Below are 22,258 nucleotides of genomic sequence, written 5' to 3'. Positions count from 1 at the left end.
CAATGGTAGGAGGCTAATGGAGCATCCAGCACTCAATAATGATGAGATGAAAATAGCACCATGCCTGTCCTACCTTCCAGATTGGGGGGTCATAACTGAAATAATATCACATTTTCCACATTAGGTGAACTATCCCTTTAATAAAAAAAACATCAGTGCGATAATTGTTGTACCAAGAATCACAGTCTTTTTTTTTTTTTTTTTTTTACCTCCACCAAGGAAGTGAAACCTCAAAATATTTTACATGAAACTTAGTGGTAGACCAGTGAGAAAATGATTAACTTTTTGGGCCAATCAGCCTTAAGTGGGTGTGGCAATGGGTGGGGCTTGGCATGAGCATGGCTGTAGTTTCTAAAATATATGCATCCAAATAACATATTGGGATGCTTGGTCATAGGTCTAGGTGATCCTTACCAATTTTCTGCACTGATTGACTCAAAAGAGTGTGTCCAATGACCACATCATTGCATAAGGGGGCGGGGCTTAGCACAAACAGAGCTCTAACTTCCAGCTCTGACCTTGGTGGAGGTCTGCGCCCTACTGTGTGCCCTCTTGTTTAATATAGTTATCAACAACATCTCATTGCTGCATTATATAAATCTGAGTCTGGACACGTAGTGCTGTTAGAAACACCACAGAGTATTAATATTAATGGTAGTATTAGTATCCACTCTCGTGCTCAGACAGTGCTTGTACATCTTGAATGTTCATTGCAGCATGCACTCAAGTGTGTTGTGTCTCCAGGAGTTTGACCCAGAGGAGTTTTACCACTTATTAGAGGCTGCCGAGGGACATGCTAAGGAGGGCCAGGGCATCAAAACTGACATCCCTCGCTACATCATCAGCCAACTCGGACTCACTCGAGATCCTCTGGAAGGTACAGCAAAGATTAATATCCATCATCAGTGCATCAGTCAGATGATATCTTGATACCTGTGCATCACCTGATTATCTAATCAAGCTGGATGTAATGACATAATCAGAACAACATATTCAAGACTCATCATTTTTACTGCACTGTATTAACTGGCTCCGAGCGCCTTCTTGAAAACTGATGAGAAGAATCGGCCACTGTTCCCGATTACTGTTTTTCAGCATCGCTTGTTATTTATTATCCATTATTCTTCTCTAGGCTTTTGTAAACAACAAAAACAATTAAATCTATTATTACATATGCATTTATCATAAGCAGACAGTGGTCTTAATTTGTTTCATGGAATTCCACGGGAGTGCGCAGTTTGTGCATCTTCAACTATAAGTCACTGAAACGATAAATGTGACCAAATTAAGTCCTGTAAGTACTGTGGTGAGGCTGCAGAGGAATGAAAGAATTGAGCTATGGAGAGACTAAAACAAAGATACTGTTGACTAATGCCCTGCACTGAACAGACTGCTTTTCTAATGACACTCCATCTCTCCAGATTCAGTAACCAACATTCATTATGACTAATTAGAAAGGAATGGGCTCCCCACAGACCTGAGACAGATTCACACAGGCTGGTGCACTAGCCTCCTCATCAGCCAATCTCTCAATTCATTTCCCCCGAGTCTCTCTCATGTTTCTTTTGCCCAATGCTTGGAGCGCCTGAAGCATACCTATGAGGAAGGACAGATGTTAAGTAGCAGTGGAAATGGGTTTATAGTGTCCCAGAGGACAAGACAAAACACCCCCTTGTGAAATTACAAACATGGACTTTGGCAGGGTGACACACAAATGCACACACACACACATACACAAACAAACAAGAGAAGGATGCAAGGTGGTTCATTATGAGAACTTGTTCTGGAGTTGTGGTTTTCTAAATTGATGTTAGACATGTGTTAGTTTTGCCACATCTGATTTCCACTCCATTTACTCTCCATTCAGAGTATGTTAGAGTCAGCATCCCAGCCCTAATAAGTGAAGAAAGTCACACGTCTGCTGTTTTTCACTCTGAATGGAGAAGTTTGTTCCTACAACATGATTGTTGTAGGTGCAGAGATAAGCCAAAAAACAGACGTCAGTAGAAAAACTCAAAAAAGAGGCAGCACATCCAATATTTAAGGTTTGCCTAGAGTGCCGAAACGCTAGACAGCTGTGTTGATTTCTTATTAACTCCATGCTAACAAAGTGCATGTAAAAACCTAAGCAATTGTGTTTGCATGCTCTGAAAAAGAGTATCCACTTTCAGACCTGTCGCTGTTGTGCAAGCCAGTGTTTTGGGACACTTTTTTGTAAATGAGTTTGACACTTACCAGTCATAATGATTTGGGGATGAGATGTCCTATAAATATTTGGTAACCATGCGGCTGACTCCATGTTATCTACATGTTATTTCCATAATACACTGCATGAATCTTTTTGTATTATTTTGTCCCTCCAATTTGAAATGTTGTTCAAGTTGGACACTTTCAGCCACAAGGCAAGCAGCTTTGAATGAAGTTTTTCTGTCACTTCCGTGCTGATGGCAGCGACAGAGGCACACGCGCAACTAATGTGAAATTTGGACACATTTGTAGAATGTGTGTTTTCAGAGAATGAGTGGGCAGAGCTCCATTCCGAGCCAGAATTTGACAACAAAGAGAGAAAAGAGGTGAAAAATGGCTGGGCCTAGCGACTTGGTATTGGTTTGCATAATTAGGCTTATGAAAGTATCCATAAAGCACAGGTTAGTCTAACGATTGTTAGAGTTTTCTATTGACTGCTGTCTTTTTTTTTTTCTTTTTTTTTTTTTAATTCTGAAGATGACGTGTGTATATCTCTGCTTTGTGGTCCCTAAATAGACTTAAAATTTAGTAGTTTGGTTTTAAAGAAAACATCTTTAAATAGCCACATTCCGTAATGCAATTTGCAGTTTTAGAGGGCTTCAAAAGAAACTGATGTTGCTAAATAATATGTATAATATCTTTATTTAATCTTAAAACTGTTGTCTCTCTCATACATTTCACATTTCTGATTTCTCTTTCACTGTAGAAATTGCTCAGCTCACCAGCTGTGACAGTGGGATTGCAGAAACTCCTGAAACAGACGACTCTGTGAGTATTCAGAAATTGATTAATTGCATTGTACATTGCATTGATCTCCTTTGTGGTTAACTCAGATCTGTCAGTGAAATGCAGATTATATGTGATATGTCTGTGCTAGTATTTGTCTTTGTTCCTGCCCTCAGTGTCAGAGTTTGAGCGCCGCCTTGCGATCCCGGCGTAAACCATGTGAAATGGATTTTGAAATGACAAAACTCATCAGCAATGGTGCCTATGGGTAAGGCCAATTTATTTCACACTGCATAATCTCACCTCCGATGTGTGTTGTGCTGCTATCTCCAACTTTGGAACCAATTCAAAATTTCAGTTAGAATGAACCATTGATAAACTGGGAATCTTCTTTTCCTGTTTTCATTTTTGGGAGTTTGCTTTGGAAGTTTTGTCCTTTCCTTGGCTAACTGGTGAACTCTTCATCCTGCAGCGCTGTGTATCTGGTGCGGCACAAAGAGACCAAGCAGCGATTTGCCATGAAGAAGATCAATAAGCAGAACCTTATTTTGAGAAACCAGATCCAGCAGGCCTTTGTGGAGAGAGACATCCTCACCTTTGCTGAGAATCCGTTTGTGGTCTCCATGTACTGCTCCTTTGAGACACGACGGCATCTGTGCATGGTCATGGAATACGTGGAAGGTGAGTTGGGTTTTTAGAGTACAGTTCGATAGCCAAAGCAGCAATACCTTGAATGACTGCGTAGTTTCAACACATTTGTAACATTATTCCACTAATCTTCTCCAGGGGGAGACTGTGCCACCCTTTTGAAAAACATGGGTCCGCTGCCCGTCGATATGGCCAGGATGTATTTTGCAGAGACAGTCCTAGCCCTGGAGTACCTCCACAACTATGGCATTGTCCACAGGGATCTCAAACCAGACAAGTGAGTGCTCTACACTTTTTTAACAATCACATGACCAAGTACCCACTACTTGGTGACAAGATTTAAAAAAGTACTTGTCATTTATACTGTGAATGCCATTATTTCACACCTAAATACTTGCAATGACCTTTAATACTTGCATTCGTAGTAAGAATAATAATTTTGACAGTTTTCTCCACACAAAATACTCCCATTTGCCTCAAAACAGGGAGTGTCCTGCTACCAAAATTGATGTCTTTCAGCCCCTCCACTCATCTTTCAATGGTTCAGTGGCCATCCAGTGACACAGTGAGCTCCATCAAAAATCTAGTGAAACTATTTCACAGATAGGATTATTCTCTTGCCTTCAGAATCATAGACGGGCTACACACATATATCGACAAGGAGACAGCAGATTGGGCTCGCTGCAGAAGAAAGAACAAAGATCACAGACAGGAAATTCAGCTGACTAGTGTGACACAGATCGCTCAGAGAAAAAAGTAAAGGCATTGATTGACAGTCCATGCATGAAAGAGCCTGTCGGGCATTCCATGAAGAATTTTGTACACTCAAATCTTCCTTGCATTCAAAACCCTTTGTAGTATTAAATGTAAATGTCTTATTTCCTCTTGCTTTTAAGAAATGGCAAGCATGAGATGTGGGTGGTGTTTACACTGTGACAACATGTGAAACTATGACAACATGTGTAACGGAAATTATTAGCCTACTATATATTGACTTAGGCTGACTAGGGGGAAAATGTCTATCTGTCTGTCTGTCTGTCTGTCTATCTGTCTGTCTGTCTGTCTGTTTGTCTGTCTTGCATTGTAGCGCTTGTAGCGCTTGATGGTTTTTGCGACTCTACTTGGGGACACATTTAAAGTTTTTGCAATTTTCCAGACTGACTGACCTTCATTTCTTAAAGTAATGACGGCCACTCGTTTTTCTTTAGTTAGCTGATTGGTTCTTGCCATAATATGAATTTTAACAGTTGTCCAATAGGGCTGTCGGCTGTGTAGTAACCTGACTTCTGCACAACACAACTGATGGTCCCAACTCCATTAATAAAGCAAGAAATTCCACTAATTAACCCTGATAAGGCACACCTGTGAAGTGAAAACCATTTCAGGTGACTACCTCTTGAAGCTCATGGAGAGAATGCCAAGAGTGTGCAAAGCAGTAATCAGAGCAAAGGGTGGCTATTTTGAAGAAACTAGAATATAAAACATGTTATTGTTTATGTTACAGTTATTTCACCTTTTTTTGTTAAGTACATAACTCCACATGTGTTCATTCATAGTTTTGATTCCTTCAGTTAGAATCTACAATGTAAATAGTCATGAAAATAAAGAAAACGCATTGAATGAGGTGTGTCCAAACTTTTGGCCTGTACTGTATATATATATTCTTTTCAGTTCTCATGCTGACACATGCTGAGAGAAACCTTTCTTTAGTCTTTACATAATAAAAATAACATAATAGACACATCATAAGTTAATTTAAATATACATTCATATAAACAATAGCATAAAATTAAAATGAAAAATAAATGCTTTCTAACATATCTAGTGCAACTAAATATGTTTATATCTATAGATATCTATACACACACCCACACACCCACACACACACACACACACACACACACACACACACACACACGCACACATACACATATAATCCAACACATATACATCTGTTGGATGTGTAAATGCCCAGGGTTCAAAATGATATCACAGCAGTCACCCACAAGATAAACAATGTTTATTTTTCCATGAGATGCAGCGGTTCCTGCACATCCCCCTCCTGCAACATATAGCTGATCCTACCAGGTCAACAGCTGATGCAGGAATTGATCATAATTGATTCTGGCCTGGCTCACCTCCAGCATTTCTTCCAGGCTGCATATGCAGAGAGAGAAAGAATATGTATGTATTTATTTTTTTTTTTCCTTCCTTTCTTTCCATCTCATTCTGTCTTCCTCACAGTTTGTTGGTCACCTCAATGGGGCACATCAAACTGACAGATTTTGGGCTGTCCAAGGTGGGGCTGATGAATATGACCACCAACATATATGAGGGACATATAGAGAAGGATGCCCGGGAGTTCTCTGATAAGCAGGTAAGTCTTGTGTAACTATGGAGATGGACAATGTTGATGTACCTTTTCCATAATCTTACAGTGTTTCCAATGTATTGTGTTCTGCCTGTTTAGGTATGTGGAACCCCGGAGTATATTGCCCCGGAGGTGATACTGAGGCAGGGCTATGGGAAGCCAGTAGACTGGTGGGCCATGGGCATCATCCTTTATGAGTTCCTGGTGGGCTGCGTCCCGTTCTTTGGAGACACACCAGAGGAACTGTTCGGACAAGTCATCAGTGGTCAGTTTCAATTCACTTCACTTTCACTTGAAATGTTTTGTTTTGTTTTGTTTTCATTTGTATTTTATTAAAGTTTTCAGTACAGTCAACCAAGAAATAAAAAAAGGAACAACATATCATATCATATCATATAACATATCATCTTATATACACTATATAAATTAGTAGAAGTATAAAATATAGTAGAAGAATAAAATAAGGTCAAACAAAGAAAAAAAGAGGATTTGTGAAATATCAATATATGAGTAAATAATACCTTGTAATTACCAGGGGAATTGTGACATCCTTACTTTAAAAGGTTAACAGTTAATAAATAATAATAAATTAAATGCTGGTCAGCTTCTGTGATATTCCTCCCATTCAGGCCCATCAAGACTGTTGTTTAACGCATTGTTATCTATCTATCTATCTATCTATCTATCTATCTATCTATCTATCTATCTATCTGTCTATCTATCTCTCTCTCTCTCTCTCTCTCTCTCTCTCTCTCTCTCTCTCTCTCTCTCTCTCTCTCTCTCTCTCTCTCTCTCTCTCTCTCTCTCTCTCTCTCCATCTATCTCTGTTTGTCTGTCTGTCTACACATAAATAGATAAACTGATCCATGTAAAACCTGGATTGAATCCCATTGATCGATGTGCTCCTCAATCCAGTACCACATTTCTTCATTACACATTTTTCTGTACTTTAATGCTGACAAAAGCATTCTTTGGTAGTTTCAGCAGTAACTGCTGCATTTTTCTCCATAATTTCATGTTGCATTTTAATTACAGTGCACATCACAATCACAATACTTAGGGACAGATTTTTCTCTATACATATATTGTCTACAATTCCCATCGCCTAACTTACTTTCTTTTTTCTTTCCACTGTATTACTATCAAATTGCATTATTCAAAGTTAGCTACAAGATGGATAAAGTAAAAATACAGACTAAAGATGAAAAGTTACTGCAAACAAGTAAAATAAATTCTATTAATTTCTAATAACTTGGTAGTTCATCTAATTTTAAAGTTAGTTTGCAGTTTTTACTGTCAGAAATTGAGTCTAGGCTCGTTTACATTCTGATGAGTACATCAGGAGAAATCTCTGAACATCATTCAAAAATGATTGAAAATGTGCACAGTGACCTCTTGGAATCAGATGGGGAGGTTTATATCTCAATTTATTGAAAATTGAGATTTCTCTGAAGGCCTATAGCAAAACAGATGGCAGTAAATTGATTCAGCTTGACATAAGCCCACATGTCAAGTATAGTATTATGATGATGTTGCTGCCTTGTCTTTTATTCCCATGATGATGGCATATAGAGACTCTTAATCCTCAATGTAAGACCTTTCATGCTGTCACCTTTGTGGCTCTGAGAAAATGTATTATGTGGGACTCAGGATGCTAAGGAAATGAATGGCATGCCATGACAGATTTGGTATGCTCTCAATCAAACCAAGCCACCGGGACTGACTGTTAATTAAAGGGGCCTGAACACACTAAATGCACACTACTATGGCCTCAGGCCAAACATACATATTCATAGCTCCTTCCCAAATTTGATTAAAATGGGGGACAAATGGTGCTGAGCAGACACTCAGCATAATACAGTGTCTTAGCTTAGCTCTCCTATCCCTGGCAGTACCTGTAAACCTTGTCACTGAAAGATACAACATATACCGAGGCTCTCACTCTGTTATCAGGAGTAGGCCTTAGAATTAACCCTCCTATTATGTTTGTGGTCAATTTGATCCCAGCCAATGTTTAACGTCTCTAAATGAATGATTAACATCTTTTTTTTTTTTTTTTTGCTTCATATTTAATGAGTGTTCCTAATGTAATGGGTACTACCGGGTAAACATGAAATTCACATGATGATATGTTTTCAGTGTCCTGTACACACTTTGTACACATCAGTTATAATTAACAAAAATCTGTACTTAGAAATAATGTAAAGCCATTAAAACACCAAAAATTTATATTTCTTTCCAATTTTAGGTCAATCAGTCAATCAGATTTTATGGTGATTTGCATATTTTTCCATAGTCGCGTAATAGGAATACTGGATGTATAAATGGGGGTGGGGGAGAGTTATGTTTTATTTAAAGGGCTATTTAGGTAATCGACAAAGAAACATAAAGTACTTGACACATACACTTTGGTAACAATTTTAGTTATAATAATTTTGTGGAGGTTCAAACTGCTGGGGTCAAATTGACCCCAAACAAGATGTTCGTAAATTTGAACATAACAGGAGGGTTAAGTTTGTGTAGTCTGACTATGATGGTAAAGATATATTTTAATAAGAGCAGTATTTGCCCATAGAGTAGGAAATGTGAGCATAGTCAGGCTTTCCTACCTTAGCAGCTATTTTGACATGAAGTAGCAGCGTGAACACATCTGTTATTAATTAAGTGAATTAAGGTTCAGTTTCATTAGCTTTTTTTTTTTTTTCCCCCCCAAAGACAGCAAAGTCAATTTTTACATTTTGAGCAGTCATTTTGACTTATTGGCTAAGCTAAGGGTTATGGTTAGGTTAAGGTTGGGGTTGGATATAAGTTGTTTATTGCTAAGATTAGGGAAAGGCTGTAGAGAATGAGTGCAAGTCAAGTAGGTCATATTTTGTTCTATTTAGTATAGCAGAGCCTTTCCAGTGAGCCAACATGCACAATCCTGCTGCTCTGGCTCTGTTATACTTATGTAGAATCGAGCGTTAATTAGTGTCATTGGTAACACCTGTGTCTTACTGTGGGAAGAGGTCTGTTGGGTGAAATTATTCCCCAAGGGAGGCCAAATTTAAAAATCTGTAATATCATCAAATTACTTATTGTCAATGTTTTTTTTCCATACCCGCTGATAAAAATACTTTAACTGCTTCTTCCAAAATAGAGTTCTCTCTGAATAAAGCATGATAGCATCCAGGTGTAAAACCATAACCAAATGTGCTCTGTGTTGCATATTTCTAATCGAAAGTGCTTGTATGTGTTGTCTGTTTCCAGATGAGATCAACTGGCCTGAGGGAGAGGATGCACCACCTGCTGACTCTCAGGAGCTCATCACCTTGCTGCTCAGACAGAATCCTCTGGAAAGAATGGGCACAGGTACACACACACGCCTTTCAAGCACAGAAAATGTGGCACAACTAGTATCTTGGTTACAACGACAGGCGCTGCAGGACGCCATAAATTCTTCTGTGACCATTAGTGCCCACTCAGCATGGCTCATTATTCCAAGTCACCAGCAGAGAAACGAGGTCAGCCAACAGTGGGAGACTTTATCATGTGGCCTGCTCAGCCTTCCTTTTGATAAATGGCATTCATTTCCTAGCTATCTCATGAATCCTATCTTATGCAAGGTCAGGCAAGGTCTGTGGGTCAGTGGACTGTAGAAGTGGCCGTGACCTGGGACAAAGACTCTTCATCATAGAGACGCACACAGCCAGTTCAGTCTAGAGAGAGCTGGACCTTTTGTTCATCAAGTTTGGGCTGCCATTCACAGCCGTCCCCACTCTTCTGCAAAAGGTCACGCGCAGGAAATTGCACTGCATAATTTATCGTCATTATATCAGTTTGGCCTGCAGCCATTTTGAGAAAGGAAAACATTGCATAGGCATTTCTTCCCCCCCTGCGTATCATTGAACAGTCTGTTGTCAGTGTTCAGTGTCTGTCTTGTGTGTTGTTGTATTTGCACACACGTCCGGTATGTGTTTATATGCTGTATTCACATTTATTCAGACAACTTTATTCAAACTTTGTGCTTATTCATCTGTGTTTATTCCACCTGAAGGTGGGGCTGCAGAGGTGAAGCACCACCAGTTCTTCCACAACCTGGACTGGAACAGCCTACTGAGGCAGAAGGCTGAGTTTATTCCCCAGCTGGAGTCTGAGGACGACACCAGCTACTTTGACAGTGAGTTATCTCACCCACTACCAAACAATCAAAGGAAGAGGGGCAGCCATATTAGTGTTATTCAACATTTTCTCAGTTACTGCAAGATATTAAGACCCTGTGTTAGCCTATATTGGTTTAATTCTTCTGTTATAATCACAAACCTATTTTCTTCTTTGTAAGTAATCTTGTAGCACCTAAGGTAATGATGATCAGCACAGTAAAAAATGTCTAAAACTTAAAATCTCATCTCCCAAGCTCGGTCTGAGAGATACCATCACCTGGAGACAGAGGAAGAAGATACAAATGATGAAGACTTCAATGTGGAGCTGAGGCAGTTCTCCTCTTGTTCTCACAGATTTTCCAAGGTGTGTTTACAGACTTATTTCTCAAATTTCCCTTGTCTCATACAAACAAAAGTGCATCATCACTACTGTCAAAGTTAATAGTGAATTAGTTGTAAATTAGATAATGTTGTCATCCATCCTTGCCCTTTTATCATGGGGAAGAGAAGACAGACAAATGGTGATTCAAGCAGAAATTTGTGTCTAGAAAACATGGTTACCCCCTCTCCTCCCCCACTCCCCTACAGTATGAGACAAAGATCTCGGCTTTGCATATATTTTCTGCTTGCAAATCAGGTCTATTTTTTTGGTAATGTGGAACACAATACACACTCACACAAGCTCAGAGTCATTGTTGTGCTGCATTGCAGTATGCTCTCCTCTCAGAACAAAACAAAGCATTACAGAGTATCTCGAGAAGCAGTGGGGCGTCTTCAGAGGAAGCGGTGAGCTTTCCTCAGCCCCAGAACTCCTCTCGTATATGATGTGCTCAAGTGTGCATGAACCCTGACTGCTCAGTGATTATAGTCGCTACATAATCCTAAATTATATCAGCTCATGAAAACTGGGTTATAGATGCAAGGTCACATAGATGTTTTATAATTATTTTTCTCACCTCTCACTGTGTACTTTCTGCCAATATGTGACTGTGCATTTCATTGTGTCTTTTTACCATAATCTGAGGCCGAGCCTGTGCTTGAAAAGGTCTGTAAACTGAACTGAAGTGTTGTTTTTGTCCCAGATTGTTAGTACTAGTGCATCTGTCTCTGTGATACTCAGGTGTATAGCAGCCTGGATCTGTCCCGTGGGCAACTGGAGGAGAAGGGAGAGACAGAAGAGAAGAAGAGTGAGAGTCCACTGACTGTTGACTCTCTCAGCTGGACGCCAGACTTTGCTGAAATGTATGCTGCACTTAGTCCTTGCATCAAGATTATAGATAAAATCTTTAAGCCTTTGTGTTTTAAAGATGTTATGTAGTAGAGATCAAATAATCAGAAATGTGCATAAAGCGACTTCTTCCTAGTAGTTGGGGATATTAAACAGATGATGAACGTTTTTAGTCAGGTCTGCAAAATGAAGTAGCTTACACGTTTCATGCCAAACATTTCAACTCCAACCAGAATTATTAGCAATAATCTAATGACTGTTTGGTAAACCTAAGCCAAAAACGAGCAGGTTGTAATAGTTTCTGTAAAATATTGCAGCTCCACTTCACATGTATATCATAGATGATGTTTGTGAACATCATTTCTGTGTGGATTTCTTTCTTTCTTTCTTTCTTTCTTTTTTTTAACCAAGATGTTCAGCTGGATGTTACTGTAAATACTGGTAAATATAGTCATGACACTTATCTGTAACCTACTGTAGCTTATTAATTTGCAGTGAGGCATTTAATTGTCAGGTTTTGAATTGCATAGATTTATGTGTCAGTGTACCCCACATGACTTTTTTGCAGAGCGTGAAGAAAACCCTAAAGAGATTTCTAGTTTTCAGTTAGAATTATTTTCAGCTAGAGGCCATATGGCTCCATTTTTTTCAAGCTAAAAGGCCCAACACAGAGAAAATGATCACAGCATGTTTATGTCTGATTGATAGCTTAAAGCTAAATATACACACATGGATACAGTACATCCCCACATCATCAAATACAATATATATTCTAAAATTTACATTCAAGAACGTATATATGTTTTCCAGATACTATTTCTCGGAATTGATTCATGAAATTCTGTCTGTTTTTATCTCTCCACTAGGCCCTCCCTGTCCCACTCAACAGACACAGAGAGTCTGAATCAAGGCCCTCGACCCAGCTTGTTGCCAAAGTTTGCTATCTCAGCCGAGAGTGAGGGGGATGAGTCCTCGGGCCTTGGCGACCCCAGCAAGACCTCTTTCTCCATTGGAGAGCTACCTCAGGATGAGCCTGATGCTACTACTCCTGGCAGCACCCACAGCGGAGCCACGCTTTCTGGTATAAAATAACAGTGACAAAACTACAGATATAAATATGCCCTTGGCTCTTATTAAAAACACAACAAAAAAAAATCTATTTCACTTTCAATTTTTAAAGCCTGTGGAACATTGAGACAACATTATCCAACTTAAACAAAACTGTAACTTTTCAGTGTTGGCAGTAGTTGGTTGTTGCTTTTAGGAGTTAAATTTTCCTGCTGTTATGCAGATTGGGCCAGCATTCTCCAACACATTTGATGTTGTTCACTAGGCTTATGTGGCAGATGCTCTTGTTTGTTTTGAAATGGTTGTGTCACAGCTGAAGAGCCAGATGACATCTACACTGTCAGAGATAATGTTCATGCTAATGGCCCGTTTGGTATTTATTTTATATTTGTCACCCTTTACTAGATAGGAATAATATATACTTAATATATATGATTAAAATATTGTAATTCTGTATATATTTGTATATATACAGAATACAAATATATATATGTATATATATTTGGGGGGTTTGAGCCTCAATGTTTTGGTCCTGCTGACTTCACTGTAGTCAGCTCTTTGCAGCAAGTCTTGGTGATTAGTCGTTTTGACAATAAAATGCTGACCTCACTTCATGCACATTGTTTTGTGATTGTTTCTCAGGGAGTTTCTCAGAACATTTGGATCAGCTGACTTCCAGAGGTGAAAGTGTGGGGAGTCCGGACAGTACTAGTCAAACCTCTGGGGACCAGGGGGCCCAGACCACCACTCTGCGGCCTGACGCTCCTGGGGAGAAGACTGGGGCTGTGGCAAAAGTCCCAAAATCTGCCTCAGCCAGTGCTCTTTCCCTTATGATCCCTGGGGGTAAGCCAAAGAACACACACCAACAAAATTACCCATAATCTCAGCCAATTTGTTGAAGAATTCATTAGACTTAGACTTAGACTTTATTAAACTTAGAATTAGAGTGGCTTAGTTTGAATCGTTTGTCATTTGAAGCTGTCATTTTTTCTAGCACTCATCAAACTGTGTGTGTGTGTGTGTGTGTGTGAAGCAATGGACCATAGTACTGTGCCCAAGATAAATTTCCTCTCGGGGACACTAAAGTTTGCTCTATTCTACCAAATAATGTGAAACAGATGAAAACACGGTATAGATCTGTTGAAAATTGGCCTGCCGTTGCGCCTGCTGTGAGAACTCTTTTTAATGGAGTAGCTTCAAGCAAGTTGCTTGAGTATGAGGCTCCAACAAGAATAGCAAGTAGGGAGAGAGGCCTTCGCTGCCAGGAAGGAGAAAATCCTATTGGTCTCACCCACAGCAGGGGCAAAGTGAACTGGGCCTGCAAGGTTTACAGGCTGAATGGGGAACCAGTCAGATTGATTTTCACAATAAAATGCTCAGGTGGTGATCATGTCTTATTTTTCCAGATATTTTGGGAGTGTCTCCGCTTGCCAGCCCCCTATCTCCTTACTCCCTCTCCTCTGACCCCTCCTCAAGAGACTCCTCTCCAAGCCGAGACTCCTCCCTCTGCACCACCAATCCACGGCAGCCTATCATCATTCACAGTTCTGGCAAGAAGTTTGGCTTCACGCTGAGGGCCATCCGGGTGTATGCTTGTGACAGTGACATCTACACTGTCTACCACATGGTCTGGGTAAGGACTGTATCCGCCTCCAGTAGACAAATTAAAAATTAGGAGCTAGTACATGTCAAAAATCTCAGCACAAAGGGCTTTGTGGAGATATTGGTGATAATAATTTTTCCTCCTGTCTGTTGGTCAGAATGTAGAGGACGGTGGGCCTGCCCAGAAGGCAGGACTAAAAGCTGGGGATCTCATCACTCATGTGAATGGAGAACCAGTCCATGGTCTGGTACACACTGAAGTGGTTGAGCTTCTGCTCAAGGTATGTGAGAACCTGTCTTGTGTCTTAAATGCCCATTAGGGGGTCCCCCGGTAGAGCACACCCTACATAGTACTGAGGCTAATTTGGCGGCAACAGCCTGGTTTTGAGTTTAGCCCCTGTCCTGGCACTTTGCTGTCTATCATCCTCTGTCTCTGCTCTGTCTTTCCTGTCCCTCTCCTCTGTACCTGTCTAATAAAGCAGAAATGCCCAAAAAATAATCTAAAAAATAATCCCCCTTATTACTCCCTTATTCAGTGTTCATGATTTTGTTTTCAAACGTTCATCTGCTCAGTACAAGAATATTGTTCATCATTGTTTTATGCAAATAAATGTTAAATTACTCAAAGAGTAACTGCACACTAAAATAATGTTTCTAAACGTGTAAACTGGCATTTATGCTTTATGGCATTGGAATACAACCATGCTGGTTAATTTGTCAAATTTTGAGCACTGTGCTGGTTATGTATTGTTTCACTGAATTTGGAGAGGTCAGTTCACCCTCCAGTGGTTAAAATGAGCAGCTAGTTGGCAAGGCAGCTGTGTTTAGGGCAGTTGTCCTAAGATATGCCATTTGGCAAAAATTGTATATCTCTCCAGCAAATCAGTGTGCACACATGTCCAGAAACACTCCACCCTGTCCCTCATCTCACCAAACTGGCCCAAGGACAGCCCCCACCCCCCCTCCTCTCGCCAGCTCCTCACACCCACTGCCTTGCATTTTTTAAATAATGTATTAGTTCAAACTGTGTACAAAAATACATATTAGATTGAATGAATTTGAAAACCAAGTATGCACAAGCAGAACAGTCACAATACTGGGAACTGCTAGGCCAACAACACCAACACCTCTGATTCAAATGATGTAAACCTGCTGAGTGGAGGTTTTCTTGTTCAAATACTGCAGAATGGTCTGGTTGGATGAATTGACTTCTGGACCAAAAATATCCTTTTTGTATAAGTGACTATATCCATTTTTGTTCTTCTTCCTCAGAGTGGTAGTAAAGTGGCCATCTCCACTACTCCCTTTGAAAATACCTCCATAAAAACTGGTCCTGCCAGGAGGAATAGCTATAGGAGCAAGATGGTCAGATGTAGCAAGAAGCCCAAGAAGGAGAAGACACCAGAAAGGTATATATTTCATGCACTATATGAAGATAATATCATTGTTTTGGCTTTGGCCTTGAAAACACCGTCATCATAACATATTATGTAATACATTTCAAGTCTCAGATGTGTAGGGACTATGTCTTGTAGATATACAAGAGATAATCTTGTATATCTGCAGTGCCCCTCCACACACATATACAAATAAATTGTTTAGCTTTTCTGTGTATTCATCATAAATGGATGAAGGATGCCAGCAAATCTTTAATTTAGGTGTTATGCAAAGTATGGAAACACCAAACTGTCACAAAATATACAAACTAAATAAACAGCTTAATAGCGCCATCCCATGTTCTTATCTGGTAACTGCAATAGTTTTGGGCCATTTTTATGCTTATGCAGAAGTATGAGATCCTGTTGTGTTTATTAAAGGTGCAGTATATCACAAGCAGGGAATGCCCAAGACTAGTGTGGATTATTTGTCTATTTATTTTTCTTTCTGTCTTTATTTTTCCACAGACGACGCTCCCTGTTCAGGCGTTTTGCCATGCAGCCCTCCCCTCTGCTGCATACAAGCCGCAGTTTTTCCTCTCTCAACCACTCTTTGTCATCTGGTGAGAGTCTCCCTGGCTCCCCCACCCACAGCCTTTCCCCTCGTTCCCCCACTGCAGCCTTTCGCCCCACACCAGAATTCAACCAGTCAGGTGGAGATTACACCTCATTTATTGATAGCGTTAAAGAATTGTTATGCAAATATACTGTTATTTTTATACATTTTTAAGTCTTAATTATTGATATCCACTGTTCCTTCTTTGTCACCATGACTTACAGGTGGTAACTCCTCTCAGAGTAGCTCTCCCAGCTCCAGTGCTCCAAACTCCCCTGCAGGCTCAGGCCACATTCGTCCAAGCACCCTCCATGGCCTTGGCCCCAAATTGACTGGACAAAGGCTTCGCCAGGGGCGCCGCAAATCTGCCGGTAGCATCCCCCTTTCCCCTCTGGCTCGCACACCTTCACCCACCCCCCAACCAACATCTCCTCAGCGCTCCCCTTCTCCCCTTCTCAGTGGACATGCTGTTGCCATCTCCAAGACATCCCAGGCTTTCCCGGCCAAGATACACTCCCCACCCACAATTGTCCGCCATATTGTACGGCCCAAAAGTGCTGAGCCACCCCGCTCGCCTCTTCTGAAACGTGTCCAGTCTGAGGAGAAGCTGTCCCCCTCCTACACAGGAGATAAGAAGCACCTGTGTCCTAGGAAACACAGCCTGGAAGTGACCCAAGAGGAGGCTCAGGGTGAGGAACTGAGTTCTGGGGACCGTGACTATCCCGTCTTGCAGAGTGTAGAGGAGACAACCTGTGAGCCACTGTCTATTACCCGTGTACGACCTGTTGAACAGGGTTGTTTGAAGAGGCCAGTCAGTCGCAAAGTGGGCCGGCAGGAATCTGTGGAGGAGCTTGACAAGGAAAAGCTGAAGACCAAGATGGTTGTGAAGAGACAGGACTGGTCAGAGAGGAGAGAGTCTCTACAGAAGCAAGATGCCCTCCGTGAGTCTGACTCCTCTTCCCTGTGTGCAGATGACAGAGACAAAGGTTTTCTGGTTCGCGGCCAAAGCAAATCCCAGAGCAGCCCAGACTCTGGCCCACTGGAGGCAAAAGCTGCCAGCACCACCTTGAAAGATGTGCTGTATAAAAAACTTAACACACGTGCCTGTGAGGGCATCCCTGAACCGTCTGGTACCAGCAGTTGTGAAAGTGAGGCAGGGCTCCGGTCACCTCTGTGCTCCATTCACCCAGACAGGCAGCACTCCAGACAGGGCAAGGAGAGTGTGAAGCCAGACAGGTTGGACTTCAAAGCTCCCAGCATAGAGTTTACCAGGAAGAGGTTGTCATTTGAAGAACGGGAAGACTGCATGTGTCGGTTATCTTCCAGCATCCATGAGAACCTCCACTTTGGCTCCACCAGGTCCAAGAGCCTCCAGCTGGACTCAGCTATATCTCATGACCACATGAAGGGAGGCCTGGGCAGTGTTCACTCTAGCCCTGAAGGTTTGGCCCCCAAGCTGTTCTCTGGTAGGGGGGAGAGTGCTGTGGAAAAGTTGCAGCTCATCTCCTCAGCAGAGAATCCCCTCCGAAAGACATCTTCTGAATACAAACTAGAAGGGCGTCTTGTTTCCTCTCTCAAACCCCTGGAAGGCACCCTGGACATTGGCCTGCTATCAGGGCCCAGGGTCTCCAAAACAGATACCTGTCTATCCAAGATGGTGGAGAACACAAGTGACAGTACATCGATGAGTCCTCCGCTGTGGCTCCAGAACCCTACTGAGAGACAGATATCCTGCCCCCAACTCAAACCAGCTGAGAAACCGAAGAGCCCCTTGGCCTGTGCACCAAGCCCTGGACCTGGTATGTCTCTGAATTGCGTAGTTTCCTCCAAAGAGCAGCCAAGTCGTTCAGCCACAGAGTTAAAAAGCAGTAGCAGTGGTGAAAAACCACAGGATAGACATAGTGAATCAATAAAAGTCCCCACCTCCAAAGGGGAGGCCTCAACTTTTACAACTAAACAAGACAGCAGGACCAGTATGAAGGCCAGTCCATCGCTGGCACATGAACACAGAAGCACCCGACACAGCCCTCACTTCTCCTCATGTGGAAAAACGCCCTCCATACGGGAGGTCAGCAATGAAGATCAGGAGGATGAAATGGAACAGCAGGAAGTCACACCATGCACTACAATACATAATGCTGGCACCTCCAAGACCGCAGATCCTTTGACTTTGAATAAGCTACAGCTTGACATAAACACTGCCCCTGCACCTGCACAAGTGGAAACCCCTGTCACAACTGCCAATGAACCTTTACCTGTGTCTGTGACACCTACTATAAACTCTGCATTAGAGACAGGTCAACTTAAAAGCTGTGAGAAACCAGTTACTGTACAGAGCTCAAACTTGACTTCTTGTTCTCAAGGGAATATACAAACTAACACTGTATCTGTGCACTACATTCTAGAGGATGTCCAGCACCTTTCAAAACAGCAGGTGTTAATCCACAGCTCCTCTTCACATAGCAAACCACAAGTTTCTGTCCCAACACCAGCCTCTGGTCCTGCAGAGGGAGGTAAAACCTGTAGTTCAAAACCAAGTCAAGAGTGCACTGAAAGTTCCACTAGCAGGGAGAGTGTACAGTCTAACAGGTCAGCAGTGAAGGTGGTCAGTGGCACAGGCAGCTCCTGTTTTAAGAAAGAAATCAACACATGTGCCACAGCTGAAAATAATGCCCCTGGAAAAGTGGAGGCTAGCTCAAAAGTGGAGCAGCAGGGAGGTGTTTCTAAAGGAGCGGTGAACACAGCAGCCTCATTAAATGGGGCTGTAGAAGTCACGCTGAATGCAAATCAAAAGAAGGATAACACTGTGCTTGTCGGTGCAATAGAGAGTAGTAGCAAACCGAAGCAGAAGAGAGATGATCCTATATCACCAAAGACAAAGAACAGAGGCAATGTGGAGAATAAAGAGACAGAGCAGCTGCTATCAGCTAACCATCCACTTGAGAAAGCACGACCCAAATCACCTGAGGCAGAACATTCCATCTGCAAAAAAGAGAAAACTGAAGTCAGTGTGAAAGAGATTATCACAGCCCCAACAATCAAACCGAAGCAGTCATCTACAGCACATGCAACCGAAACTGTGTTGAGTCCCAAAAGTAATTCAAGGCCTGACACCCAGCCTGCATCGCACACTGCTAAGAAGACAGAGAAGGAGACTAAGACGGCTAATGTGAAGTCTCCTAGTACAACTCCTGTTCCAGTAGTCAGGGGCGGTGTAGATTCAAAAGGGAGAGATTTCTCTAAAGAACCCACACTCTCAGTAAAACCCAGTCAAGTGATACATGACCCTAAACAGAAAGAAACTTCGCTGCAAACCACTGGACTCAGCTCTGACTTGAAACGGGAAAAATCAGTGCAGCTGACACCCGCAACTCCTGCTACCAGAGAAAGTATTGATACAAAGCAAAGTGAAATCCAACCCAAAAGCGTTGTAGCAACCTCAGCTCATATAATAAAAGAAAATATGGACTCGAAACTCAAATCTCTCCCTCCTAAAACTCTAACCGCACCTTCAGCTCTAAAGCCCTCTGTAGCTCCAACACAAGTTGTAAAACAAAGTCTTGATGCCAAACACAAAGAGCCCTCACCCAAAACCCAACCTCCAGTCGTTAAAGACTATGTTGACTCGAAACCAAAAGATGCTGTGTCAACTCCTACTGCACTTCAGCCACAGCAGCTCAGGAAGGAGCCTGCGCCACAGTCAGATGTTCCCTCCCAGTCTGATCGTCCACCAGTGCTGCAAAATCCTGCAGTAAAAAGAGAAGCACATCCACCAAGCAGTGGAGCTCTCTCAGGCAGGGCCCCCAGCTGCACAGCTCAGGAGCCTGTAGTCAAGGTGTCCAAAGAAGGCCCCCGGTCTGAGGGAACCAGATTGGACACTCACAAGGGCCCTGGCGGAGCTGATGTGTCAGGGTCCAGGTATGGCACACACGATTCCAGAGCTACCACCTCTGACAAACAAGTGTCCTCCAGCCGCAAGGACCAGGCCGAGAGGAAGAAAAAAGAAACTGCTCATGAGGCTGCGTCTGCACAGAAAAACACACGAAGAGACGCACCGAGAGCTGTTACCTCTGCGTCAAAAGACAGCGGCACAGGTTCGGACAAAGACACTGCTCGGTGCAAACAGCAGAAGGAGTCACCACGTAGTTCCACCAACAAAAAGTAAAAGGGGGGATTGAACATAACAGCCAACAATATTGTTTTAGAGATTTTGAGTTTAAGAAATGTTTTGTGCAAGCATCATCATGCCTTCTTCTTTGTTTGAGGACCGGTGAAGCTGTTACTGTGTTCATTATGCTGATAGAGTGGTCGGTGTGTGTGTCTGTTTGTGAGTGTGCATGTGTGTGTGCGTGTGTTACAATGTACATGTGCATTTAACAAGAATATTTACAACAACCCATGGAAATGTCTAGAGGACTGAATGTAGTTCAGTGGTTTGCTGATTATTTCTTGTAATTCTGATGTTAGAGTTTCAATTTTTTTGTCAAGTGAATGTTTTATTTCTGTTGATAGCAGGATGCATTGTGCAATCAGCATGTCAGGGACAATAGGGAGGAGCCTTACAAAGGTTGTGCTGTACTGTATAGTCAGTGCCATAAATGATTTTGAATTGCACTCTTACTTCTGGGCGTGGCGCACCTGGTTCTGATGGTGGAGGACTTCTAATGCAGTAGACTAAACACTTTTGATTAGCCATTTAGTAGTGTGAGATTGCTGACTCACAATTCACTATCAGCAAATGCAGAGATGAATATCGCAATTATTTCTGTTCAGGGTAATTGGGTAACTGGTTAATTTGTTTATTTTTTTAAGTCGAGGTGGAGTGTGCTATTTGTTTGTCTAGTGGTACACAGAGGGAATGCACTATGTCCTGTGCTTCTCTCGTAGAACTTTGGAAATTGGGAATCATCTTACAGTTCTGGAAATTTAGTAAAGGGGCCTTAGAATTAATGGGAAATTAAAACTTGCTGTTCTTAGCAAGTCGTGGTGTTATTCACATTCCTCTGACATCTGTACATTTTTAAAATTTTGATTTTTATGCAAAAATGTAAATATGACAATACTGTAAAGACGGGGATACATGGGCTTACATGATTGTTCTTTGTATTATATGTATATATTTTGCAATGTCATGTTTGTATATTCAATATTAGAGAATCATGTTCTGCTTGATAACTCTGTGGTCTGAAGTAAGCTAACATGATGTATAAAAAAAGGCATCCTCTGTGATTTAACATGTTATTACATGCTCTAAAATTTACTTGAAGAGAGAAAAATAAGGCATGAGGGGGTAACTGGGCTATTTCTAATAATGTAGCATTATATAACAAAACTGTGAGGGCTGTAAGCATTTCCCAAGAATGTCTTTATTGTTGATAATGCCATATTAATGAATCACTGGCTTACTATGGGTCGAAGAATAATGACTGTGTAAAATCAGAAATATTCAGATTGTGTAGAGCGGACTTCCTTGTGTTGATAAACAAGATGAACCAGCAACTCTGTGTATGTTTGCCAATAGATTCTCGTAGTAGTTTAATAGCGTCTTTGGGCGTCATCTCAGATTCTGTCCATGGCTGCCCAGAATCAAAACAAGCTCAAGCATGGTTTGGTTAAGATGTATTTTTAAAGGGTTCATTTTCAAGTTCACACACAGTGCTCGAATGCCAGGGTTACCGCAGATTTTGATTTCACGCTTTAGTCCCGACGTTGTTCAAGTTACGTGTTAGTGTTTCTATCTCTACGGACTAAGCAGTTCAGCACTTGGCTTACAGCTATACATAGGTGAAGAAAAAAAAAATCTACGAGGAATCATGAAGATTTGCATAGCATAGTTCATGTCCACAACATATAGTTGATGGTGACGTGAGAATACTTGGTACTATACATGTATATTGTTGTGTATCAGAATTCACTTTCCTCTATGTACACATACTCTTACACACACACATTTGTGTCCGTACTGTAGATGCCTTTAAATTGCAAACCCTAAATATCAACCAGAAAGTAGCCTAGGACTCCAAGTATCTTATGCAGTATTTGCTCTGTTGTGCTGGCTATATCAAAACAATAACCATGTCTACTACAGTATATGTTGAAGAGAGAAAAGGAAGATTCTCTGTCTAAACGGGACACAGAATATAATGTATCTAAACGGTATACTGTATCCAAGAATGCAAACTCAAACACATCATTGAGATTGATTGATTGTAGAAACTTCAATGTTATCAGAAT

The 22,258-nt window shown here is 41.5% G+C and overlaps 1 protein-coding gene across 3 annotated transcripts in view; it reads left to right on the top strand.

Moving 5' to 3' along the window:
* The window catches only part of mast4 (microtubule associated serine/threonine kinase family member 4), a 104,571-nt gene extending 82,761 nt beyond the window's left edge, over positions 1–21,810 (top strand). For all 3 annotated transcript variants that reach the window (XM_030064933.1, XM_030064932.1, XM_030064934.1), the window contains 18 exons: positions 745–877; positions 2,954–3,015; positions 3,150–3,241; positions 3,446–3,654; positions 3,760–3,898; positions 5,866–5,998; positions 6,092–6,257; positions 9,242–9,343; positions 10,029–10,151; positions 10,389–10,498; positions 11,255–11,376; positions 12,229–12,443; positions 13,073–13,273; positions 13,837–14,063; positions 14,191–14,313; positions 15,305–15,441; positions 15,937–16,121; positions 16,249–21,810. In XM_030064933.1, coding sequence (XP_029920793.1) covers positions 745–877; positions 2,954–3,015; positions 3,150–3,241; positions 3,446–3,654; positions 3,760–3,898; positions 5,866–5,998; positions 6,092–6,257; positions 9,242–9,343; positions 10,029–10,151; positions 10,389–10,498; positions 11,255–11,376; positions 12,229–12,443; positions 13,073–13,273; positions 13,837–14,063; positions 14,191–14,313; positions 15,305–15,441; positions 15,937–16,121; positions 16,249–20,189 — 6,420 coding nt within the window. In that variant the 3' untranslated portion in view covers positions 20,190–21,810. The remainder of the gene's footprint in view (positions 1–744; positions 878–2,953; positions 3,016–3,149; positions 3,242–3,445; positions 3,655–3,759; positions 3,899–5,865; positions 5,999–6,091; positions 6,258–9,241; positions 9,344–10,028; positions 10,152–10,388; positions 10,499–11,254; positions 11,377–12,228; positions 12,444–13,072; positions 13,274–13,836; positions 14,064–14,190; positions 14,314–15,304; positions 15,442–15,936; positions 16,122–16,248) is intronic.
* The last annotated feature ends 448 nt before the right edge of the window (positions 21,811–22,258 follow it).

The sequence above is a fragment of the Myripristis murdjan genome, chromosome 12 (genome assembly GCF_902150065.1).
Source record: "Myripristis murdjan chromosome 12, fMyrMur1.1, whole genome shotgun sequence".
Classification (NCBI taxonomy): domain Eukaryota; kingdom Metazoa; phylum Chordata; class Actinopteri; order Holocentriformes; family Holocentridae; genus Myripristis; species Myripristis murdjan.
This window is presented reverse-complemented; position numbering and strand designations above follow the sequence as displayed.